Source organism: Sparus aurata, chromosome 7 (assembly GCF_900880675.1).
Source record: "Sparus aurata chromosome 7, fSpaAur1.1, whole genome shotgun sequence".
In the NCBI taxonomy this organism is placed as follows: domain Eukaryota; kingdom Metazoa; phylum Chordata; class Actinopteri; order Spariformes; family Sparidae; genus Sparus; species Sparus aurata.
This window is the reverse complement of record NC_044193.1, coordinates 12,739,505-12,749,390: the sequence shown is the minus strand read 5'-3', so window position 1 is coordinate 12,749,390 and position 9,886 is coordinate 12,739,505. Positions and strand designations below refer to the sequence as shown.

The window sequence follows — 9,886 nt, the reverse complement described above, 5'->3', positions numbered from 1 at the left end:
CAGGAGCCACTGATTACTGGACTCTCATGACACTCATGACCAAAAAACCTTTACCACTAATCTATACTGTACAACATTACTATTCTCCACGCTATAGTATGAGGAAAGAAAAAAAACCCAGCTGAAATAATTAGCTAATTAAAAGATAAGTGAAGTGTTAGAAAATTAATCTGCAATTCTCATAATCGACTAATCATTTTTCAACCAAATATAAAAAAAAATTCACTGCTTCTAGCCTCTCAAATGAGAACATTCTTAGACTGTCTTTGTCTTCTGTTATAATAAATGGACGGTATTTGAGTTTTCGACTGTTGATCAATCAAAACGAACTGACTTGATTTTGGGGCTCTGAGAAACTGCAAGGTGGCATTTTTCATAGTTTTTATCTTTTAGACATTACACAGACCAAATTTCAGCAGGCCTATCGAAAATATGTATTTTATGAGACGAGATATAGTTTTCAATAATGTAACAGCTAATAGATCAAATAAAAATCAGACAGATGAGGCAGACTTTGAACGAGCCTTTTCATAGAGGGTTTGACATGATCTGAAAAACTTGATTCCACAGCAGTATGATTAATTTTTCAAACCAAGTAAATACTGAATTATTTTTGGATCTGTCAGTGTGTGGAATTCTTGGTATTTGAGTTTAAGTTGTGTCTTTATGCGGCACAGGCTGCAGGGAGAGTTGCTCAGTTTCAGCCTCAAAAAATGAAGCCCTAGCAAAAATTCAGACGAGAAGACTCTTCAAACTCTTTTGCATACTCAGTCCTTTGTGTATTTCTATTCCCATCCTTTCATTCGCTCCTCTCACTCATGCTCATGTCATCAGGGTCATCTCAGCTTGAGTTCAGAGACTACATATCTTTAACAGAGAGCCTGATCTTTAGGTGTGGAGTGTGAAAGATGCTAATGAAGGGAGCCTCCTGGTATCAATAATGTACAGAAGTAAAACTTTAGCCTTTGAACTTAGCTTCATAGATATTAATATGTCTGTTCGAGTCGTACACATCACTACGTTGAGTTTGTATTTTATGGTCATATGGTAATCACTGTTTAACTCTCTTAAAGCTGCTACGAGAAAGGCTTTTTTGTTGATTCTGGCGGCCCCTGTGGACAAAAGCGGTATTAGCACCACCACCCAGTGGCAGAATAAAATATTGGCAGTTGAAGATCCTGCTGGATATTTTTCATGGAATGATTTCCAGCTGTGTTTGTGGCAACCAGAACAGGTATGTGATTTCTGCTGCTGAACCAGGTTCAGTTTCAACACGTCCGTGGTTTTCAGAAAAGAACATTGCCAACATTTTTCTGGTGATAGTACATGTTTATTTATATACGCTTAATTTTCATAAAGATTAATAAAAAAAAAAACTGAGTTACAGACGCTTGTGAAAAAAGGCTCGCCCAGACATGACAGCATGACTTCTGTTGGAGGTGCATTTTAGGAAATATAGGATAGTTCTCGACTCATAAGAGGCAGACTAAAAGTTACATCTCTGCCTTTGCTGCATCAAAATGGACCATTTATTTCCATATTCTGTTGCTTGTGAGCATGTATAAATAAATGAAAAATAAAATTAAAGGACCTATTTGTACGAAAAGTTGCTCCGGATTTCACAACTTTTCAAAAAGCGACTAAAAATCTTTTTTTTTCCAAACATAAGAGGCAAATTAAGGCATAAATATGAGTTTATGTCACATTAATATAATTTGATATTGTGTTTCGTGAATTTAATGGGATATCAATTTCTCAAGTTATTTATTTTTTATTTCAGCAGTTTCATTACTCAGACCCAAATCTTTATTGTAGTGACATACCAAATTTCCTGCACACCTTTTCAGTGCTTTTCTGGTTCTTAGGATCCAAATACATCACTGAGGTTGATTTGAGTTTATGTTCAGTGATAATTTCTTTGTATTTGGCTATAATTCGCATGGGATTCTGTTCACCTCTCTGCTTGTTGTGATCCAAACAGGACATTTTAAGTTCTGCTCACCACATGCTCTAGTCCCTGAAGGAGTCTCCCTCCCTCTCTCCTCCCCCCCTCTCTCTCTGCGGTGCTGTGGGGTGAAGATATGAAACTACAGTAACTCACAGGTGAACAGCAGAGTGCTCTCCTCTCCTCTGCCGACCACTGCCAAGCAGGCAGAGACACCAGGAGAGCGGAGGAAAGCTCACGACTCACCACTGAGCAGAATAACCAGCCAGTCTGACTCTCGGGCACGCGTTGAGATCCCGGAGCAGAGAGAAAGAAAAAAAGAAACCCACGCAGACTTGACCTGAAATCTGCGGATTGAAAAGGACATGCGTAAAGCTGCGCCCCAGAGGAACTCTTAGTTAATGAGCCGAAGTGTCAGAAGGATTTCTTTCTCTTTTCGGTCTCCGGGTTTTCTTCTTGTTGGCGTGCGGGAATGATTCGTGCTTCACTGGACTCATAATCGACCAGCGACTTCTTCGCAGGCTGATGAAACACTTTGTCAACCCGCTTTTCTTTGCTCTGCTGCGACCCGAGGAGGAAACCTGCAAACGCCGCCGTAGCGCAGCGGTGATGGACCTTCGTTCTGACACCTTGGATCTGCGCGCGTCTGAGTCCCCCTGCTCCCCGCACGCCCGCTCATGTGACACGCATCGCTCCCGCACACAATTCCTGCTCGTCTGACTTTCTTAATGAGCGGCGGATGCTCGGAATGTTTCTCCGTCAGTGTGCATGAGGAATGGCGACCTGCACCGCACCAGGTCCAAGAGTGCTTATCTACACGTTTGCACCTGTCTGGGTGGATGATTGCAGCTCGCGCCACAGGTGAATGAAAATCAGGTCAGTTTGAATTGTTTTGAAGCTGGTTTTTTTGGGGGGGTTTTTTTTGGTTTTGTTTCTCAGACTCTGGCATTCAAGATCGAGCTTGTTGCACAGTGACAATGGATCTCAAAGTAGAAAGCGAAGAAATGGACTCTAATCAGCCTCCGCCCATAGAAGTTTTTGCGCACAGCTCGACCCTGCACGGCATCTCCCACATTTTCACGTACGAGCGGTTCTGCATCAAGCGCTGCCTGTGGGTAGTGTTTTTCCTGGGCTCCCTGACCTTCTTGCTGTACGTGTGCGTGGACCGGATCCACTTCTACCTCGAGTACCCGCACGTCACCAAACTGGATGAGGTCACGACCCCGATCATGACGTTCCCCGCGGTCACCTTCTGCAACCTGAACGCGTTCCGCTTCAGCCGGGTGACGCGCAACGACCTGTACCATGCCGGGGAGCTGCTGGCCCTGCTCAACCAGAGGTAATAGTCACACTTGATGATAAGTGCCAAATGAAGCACATCGTTTCATGTTTAAATCCGTTTCTACTGCAGGCATCTATATTTTACAGTCTCTTTAATATCAAATCATTTCTTTGTGGAAACTCAGCTCTCCACCCATTTGTTTCACATGGCATAAATTGAATTTAACTTACTGCATTTACTCAAATTAACTGCTACGTTTCTACTTTATGAGGTTTTACACTTCTACCCTGCAACAGTTCAGACAGCTGGAGTGAAATAATTAGCATTTAAAGGGTAACTCCAACAGTTTTTCACATTAAAGTGTGTTCACAGGAGTCCTACTGCCTGTTTGAAAAAAAAACAAAAAACCTTTTTTGCTCCACAGGAAGCTGCATGTGATCTGATACACTGCCACAAGTGATGTCACTCAGCGGCTAAGTTGCATTTTGGGTAATGTAGGCATATAGTTGGACTGATTTTGGACAGTTTTTCAAATGAATGATCAAAATTGATACAGCAGGACCAGAGATACTGCTTTTTTAAAATTCCATGCATTCTTATTTCTTTCAAAACCTGGAGCCTACATTACCCACAACACCACTTGATCACTGAGTGACATCGCTATTAATTAATCAGATTACATGCAGCTTCCACTGGAGCATCAAAAGGCATTATAGTACTTCATTCACATGTGCAGCAGTACTCACACAGAGCTGTAGACACAGTTTAATTTGCAAGATTGGTGGAGTTACCCTTTAATATTGATTCACAAAACATCCATGATGTTCTCGTAAAATATTGTTCCCATAGAATACATATTTAACCCTTTGAACTCTGTGATGTATTGGTATGTTTGCTTCTTGTGATGCCATGTTTTGGAGAATCTTGAAATGCTTCACATTCATCAAACCTATACAGACCATGTTTTTTAGGTTTTTATTAAAAAATAATACAAAAAAGCAAATTTTACTAAATAAAAACACAACATTTTGAACCAAAAGATTTCTAAATGTAGAAATAATGCAGAAGCATCGGTGTCCCATTGTAAAAACAATGAATGCTTTATCTATTATGATGTTTGTTTAAGCTGGAAAGACAGAAGGAAGTTTATCTTGTTGAGTTATATTTACAATGCAAGACTTGTAGTGAAGTATTTCGACATTGTTGTATTTCTGCTTCTACTTTTGTAAATGATCTAAGTAACCTACTTAATCCACCGCTGGCAATTGCGCCTCACTCATCCGACAAGCTCTAATAGTTTCTACCTTGTTGAGTCGTTCAGCGCTCTGAGAGCAGGCTTGTCAGGCTTGAATTAACTGAGGCATTATAATCAGAGCGCGCCAGCCGACTTGTCGGTGCAGCTGAGGGTTCTGGATACTGGAGCTGGCAATGGCTTGTACCACTGTAGGCACGGGAGGAAAGGACGTGGAGAGTCTGCTCCTGTTGATTACAAGTGAAGTGTCACTTATACGTTTAAATCAGCAGCAAACAAACACTCTCCTGTGCATTAGATCCACTTTGTTTGGAAGCTGTTAGAGATAATAGTTAAAGAAAAGAAAGATTTAGAATGAAAAAGCATGTTTGAGTGATTAAGATCATGCAAGGAGCTGCCCAAAGAGCAGAGGAGAATGAGGGTAGATCTGTGACTAATCCTGGCTTTGACAAGCGGTTTGATAAACATGTTGCTTTCCCTGCGGTGTTGTAATATTGTTCCAAATGTCAACGGAGGCAGCGATAATGAAAGTATCAGCAAGGCGCCGTCATTTACCAAGTTCAGTTGTCATGGAGTTTTAGTTATATGTTGAGAGTTTCTCCTCAGGCATCATTGGTTACAGGTTTTACTTTCTACTTCCTGGCTTTGTCTGTTTTCTCGGCCATTTTCCTATGTCATTGTTCTCTTAGTTAATCACTCCCTGTGTGTTTGAGCCCATGTTGTAGTTTTCGTCTTCACGCTTCCCGTTCAGTGTGTTTAGGGAGCCTTGCAATGATTCTGGAAACTCCTCAAACTATAAAAACTAAACATTGTCGGGTTAAAATGAAGACTCATTTCTTGCCTAAAATGTCTTCAGAACCATATTTCCCTGAGCTGTTTTTGAAATTTAAAACGAAGTTTCCAAATGAGCAGCCATGTTGGTTCGGTTTGAATTTTGCTGGACCAATGGCCAAAGAGTGGCATTCGTCCAGTCGGATGCAGCCAGTCAGTTATTATGTGGTTGTCGAGGGCGCAGTCTTTTTTGGTCAAGCGTGCAAAGCTGGAAAGCGTCACGTGGCCTCGTGGCAAACGACGTCCCTCTGGCTCGTGGATCACTCCTGTCTTGTAGCCAACTTTTTTGTCTGCATTTTGATTGTGATTTTGAATTGTGGATTTTGCTTTTTGACCTTTTATTTAATCTCCTTGCTTTTTGTTCTATTACCTGCCGGCTTCTGAGTGTCTTGCTTTTTGACATTAGTGGCGGACCGTATTTTAGGAGAATCGAGTGTCATCAAGAAGATTAAAAAAAGTTTTAAAATGTAGATCTCCATTGAAGTGCACTCTGACAGGCTGTCAGTTGCAGAGATCAAGGACAAGGCTCAGCATACTGTACAGCGCTAAAGGCCCCTGGTGGCCTCACTTTTTTGAGCGTATACAGCCGGCTTCTACCCTAAATCTTTAATGAAGATCCCAGGCTCGACACTAAAATTAGCACATTTTTTCTGTGACGCTGGTGTGACTGATAATCAACACTTTCCATCTGGACTTTTCTACATGAATCCTTCTCCTAATCTCACATTTCCAGGCAGCGGTTCACAAGGAAGACGCTTCTGAGCTGGAGACCAAAGCGTAAATGGGGCTGATTTTCCCACCAAGTTTCCTTCACCGTGTACTCATCTCAATTCTTACACTCTGAAGTAGGTTTAGTGCTCATTATCCTGCCTCCCTTGGCAAGGTAGAGAGGCGATGCAACGGCACACTTAGCTGTTATACCCCTGGCCAGAAATGAAAGTGCTCAGGGCATGAAATCCATTTAAGGCTGTTCTCCGCCTCCCTACCATGTTTGGAGTCACTGGTCTGGGAAATGTCTTGTGGCATGATATTTAAGCCGCACACATGCTGAAGTGTCAGCCTTCACCGATCCCGTCGGCTGGTCCTCTGGGATTTTATCTCATAAGTGCCTTCTTGGCAGGTTTGTCGACTACACAAACAGCGGGGAGCCGGTGCCTCTCCTCAATTAAGTTCTCTTCAATCAAACAAAAACACTTCCCGTCTGAAACGGGGCTTTGCCTAATCCTGATGTCCCACAAAAAGTCTATGAACTCATTTTTTAATCTAAATGAGGCTAGTTATTATTGATTTAATGTTTGGGAGAGTTGAGTTGGAGTGCTGGATGTTCCTTTGCTCTAATTAAAAAATGAAAAACAAAGGGATTACTGCACCTTATTTCAAGTTCTGTTCCCCCGAGTCTCATTCTTCCTCATTTCATGCAATAACAACACTGTGTATCAATTATATGTCACACAAAAGATCAATAAAAGATCATATTTATATAAGAGTGGCTACATTCATACGAGAAATTTCTAGAAAGGCTTTTCATTCGAAGCCACAAAAAAAAACTGCAAGCAATCTGCTCTGTGGTGAGTCCATTAAAATTGTGACATTTTTAATAATAGCGTGGTGGGAGATCACAGCGAGGGGAGAGAGTGGGTGCATTCACAGCTACTCTGCTCTCTTTTAATACAAGGCAGCGTGGCCACATTTTTGTGAGCTCCATTAAATGAAAAGAAATTCCTCAGTGCCCCTGATAAGCCTGGTTGTGATGTGGGTTGTCTGGCTCCCCGGTTACTCGCGGCCTTTATTGTTAATGTGGTTAAAATAATTAAAAAACCAAAAAAACCAAGAGGATACAGCTGTCGATACAGAGAAAATGAAATATCACGGACACGTAACTGTGAATACCAAGCTATCAATAATGCGCATATATCGAGAAATTACCCCGCAAGAAAATCATTAAGACATAACCATTAGCGATAAGACGCTGATGAAAATTGAAGAGACATTCATTGTTCACTTCATTGAACAATCTAATAAATTTAGATCATTGCACCGCTTCAAAGGACCAGGAAGAGACGTTCTCAACATCTGAATATTAAGATATTAAAAAAATATGAGGACACATAAAAAATACAGTATGTTGAATATGGACACCGCACATTAAAAACAGTTGAAGAATGTGAAATTATGCACAGCTGACTGGTCTGCCTCTGCTAACATGCTAACGGTGACAATGCTAACATGCTGGTGTAATTACTTACCATCTTTATTTAGCATGTTAGCATCTGCAGCTCCCCCTCAGCTTTGTAGGGCTGAGAGTGAGTTTCAGCTCCTTGCTTAGTTTGTGTGTTCAGCAGTTTCACTGTTATGATCCAATCTCACTACCTCTCATAGCATTGGTTTGACTGCAGCAAGCTAAAAAGCTGGTAACACACAGTCAGTGTTGGGAAGATTACTTTGGAAATGTAGTTGGTTACAATTACAAGTTACCCTGTTGAAAATGTAATAGTAGTGTAACTATTTCAATTACTTTCTCAAAGTAATGTAACTAATTACATTTGATTACATTATGATTACTTTTCTTAATTTTGAATGAAATCTCTCAACTGTTAACCATTTTCACATTTTAAGACCTAAAGTGTGATAAACCTTTCAGTTCAAAGGTTTAACCATATATTATGAGTCTGACCTTCGGCCTGTACTGAAGGAGGCTCACTTCCTCACTAAATGGAGCCACAACGGGCTGATTTCAGCCAAGAGGAGCAGGTTGTTTTAATGGAGAGAGTATGAGGATACAAAAAAAGCCTGATCACAGCCTGAAGCAACAGTGTTGCTGCAAATATGACAAGAGGAGGCTGATTTTAATTTCTGACAGCTCTACATTGAGCTGCTTTTAAATATGAAGCTTTAGAGCAACAACAACTGTTGTCTTAAAATGTGTTTTATATTGTTTTCATATATTTCACTGATCGCAATTATAAAATGCCAGTGTGTGTTTTATTGAAAGCGAGGCTGGTGTGCGTATGAAAATAGGTTACAGTGGGTTTTTAGGTGCTGTAGCTACAAGCAAATCTCATGTTGTCTCTGTACAAAGACCTTTTTACATGTGAGAAAACAGAGTAGACCTACTCAAGATTTGCGTTTGGGCAACACATAACAGGCGAAACAATTAATTTATTCATGGCCACATTAAGTTAAATTATCTGTCCTGCTGCGAGCGCACAACTTCTTTCAGTGGTGACTGACTGTATATAAAAGTAAATAGGCTATAGCCTAATAAATGACCTCTTGACGCGAGTCGGATCATCAGCTGAGCAGCGTATCCCCTCAGCTGAACATCTGTAGGCGGAGACGCTCAGAGAGAAACTAAACAGCAGCTTATCAGCGCGATCTCTCCCTCCGTACAAATGTTCTGATCCAGCTCCACTGGACTTTCAAAGTAAAGGTGACGTCAGCTGTAAATGAGTTAAATAGTGAAACAGCGGCGCTTTTATAGTCGATTTTATGATTAAACTCTGAACAGAACCTGGTCGGGACCAGGTTATGAGCTAAGCATAAGTTACCATGGTGATCAAGCCGGGTTAAAAGCGAGCCACCTTTGTAATACAGGGAAGCCTGGCTTCTGTCTGTATGAAGTGTTTTTTGTATTTCCAGCCCAGGAACATCTTGTGTGCCGCAGACACTGTTGCTGCTGAGTCTGACTGCCGCCGTGCGGTTTGTCGGTTGAGTCGAATGGCACATGACCAGAGAGAGCCAATCACAAGCGTCAGTTTTGGAAGGAGGATGTTGATATGAAAAAAACTAAAAACAAACATGAATCCAGGGGGGCGATAAACTATTTGATAAATCAGAGCTTTTGCTGCGATTTTTCAAATGTAACTTAAGTTGTAATCATTGAAATTTCCAAAAGCAACTGTAATTTAATTACATATTTTCTCCCAGTAATGTAACGGATTACAATTACGTAAATTTTGTAATTAAATTACGTAACGTCGTTACATGTAATTCGTTACTCCCCAACACTGCACACAGTACACTATCTGCCCAACATCAAACAGCAAAACGGCCAAAGGTTAGCGACTAGATAGAGGAGAGTATTGGACCTTACATTCGACAGATTGAAAGAAACACAAATCCACTGAATGCTTCATAACTGCTAGGTGTGTAAATAAGCAACTGTAGCTTAGTGTAGTCACATCTCGAGTACTTTTCAATCATTTGGTCATCCCCAGCTTAAAAGAACAACCTCAGAATAACGCCACCAGATTGGCTCTCCATTGTTTAATACAAATTAACAGAAATCTCTCATAGCTTCCTGTTGCGGGCAGACTTAATGGCAGTTTGATCTTTTTCAGGAATGTCTTAAACTGCATGAAGCCACAGTATTTGTCTGACTGAGAAGTAAACACCAGCAACAGCCATGACTATCAGACCAGACAGGCCAGTTTGAGATGTCTCTTACCACTTTGACTTTGGACAAAATTCTTTCTAATCATTCATCTAATCATAAGACATTACCAAATGACGTAAGCGTAACAAATACCAGAGCTGTTTTTAATTTCACTAAGAAGAGCACTTCAATAGACTTCAT

General features: G+C 40.9%; 1 protein-coding gene across 2 annotated transcripts in view; it reads left to right on the top strand.

The window, feature by feature from the left end:
* The first annotated feature begins 2,017 nt into the window (after positions 1-2,017).
* LOC115584760 (acid-sensing ion channel 1-like) overlaps positions 2,018-9,886 on the top strand; it is a 65,597-nt gene continuing 57,728 nt past the window's right edge. The window contains exon 1 of one of the 2 annotated variants that reach the window (XM_030422458.1): positions 2,018-3,284. In XM_030422458.1, coding sequence (XP_030278318.1) covers positions 2,923-3,284 — 362 coding nt within the window. In that variant the 5' untranslated portion in view covers positions 2,018-2,922. The remainder of the gene's footprint in view (positions 3,285-9,886) is intronic. The other variant, XM_030422459.1, reaches the window with a different exon arrangement.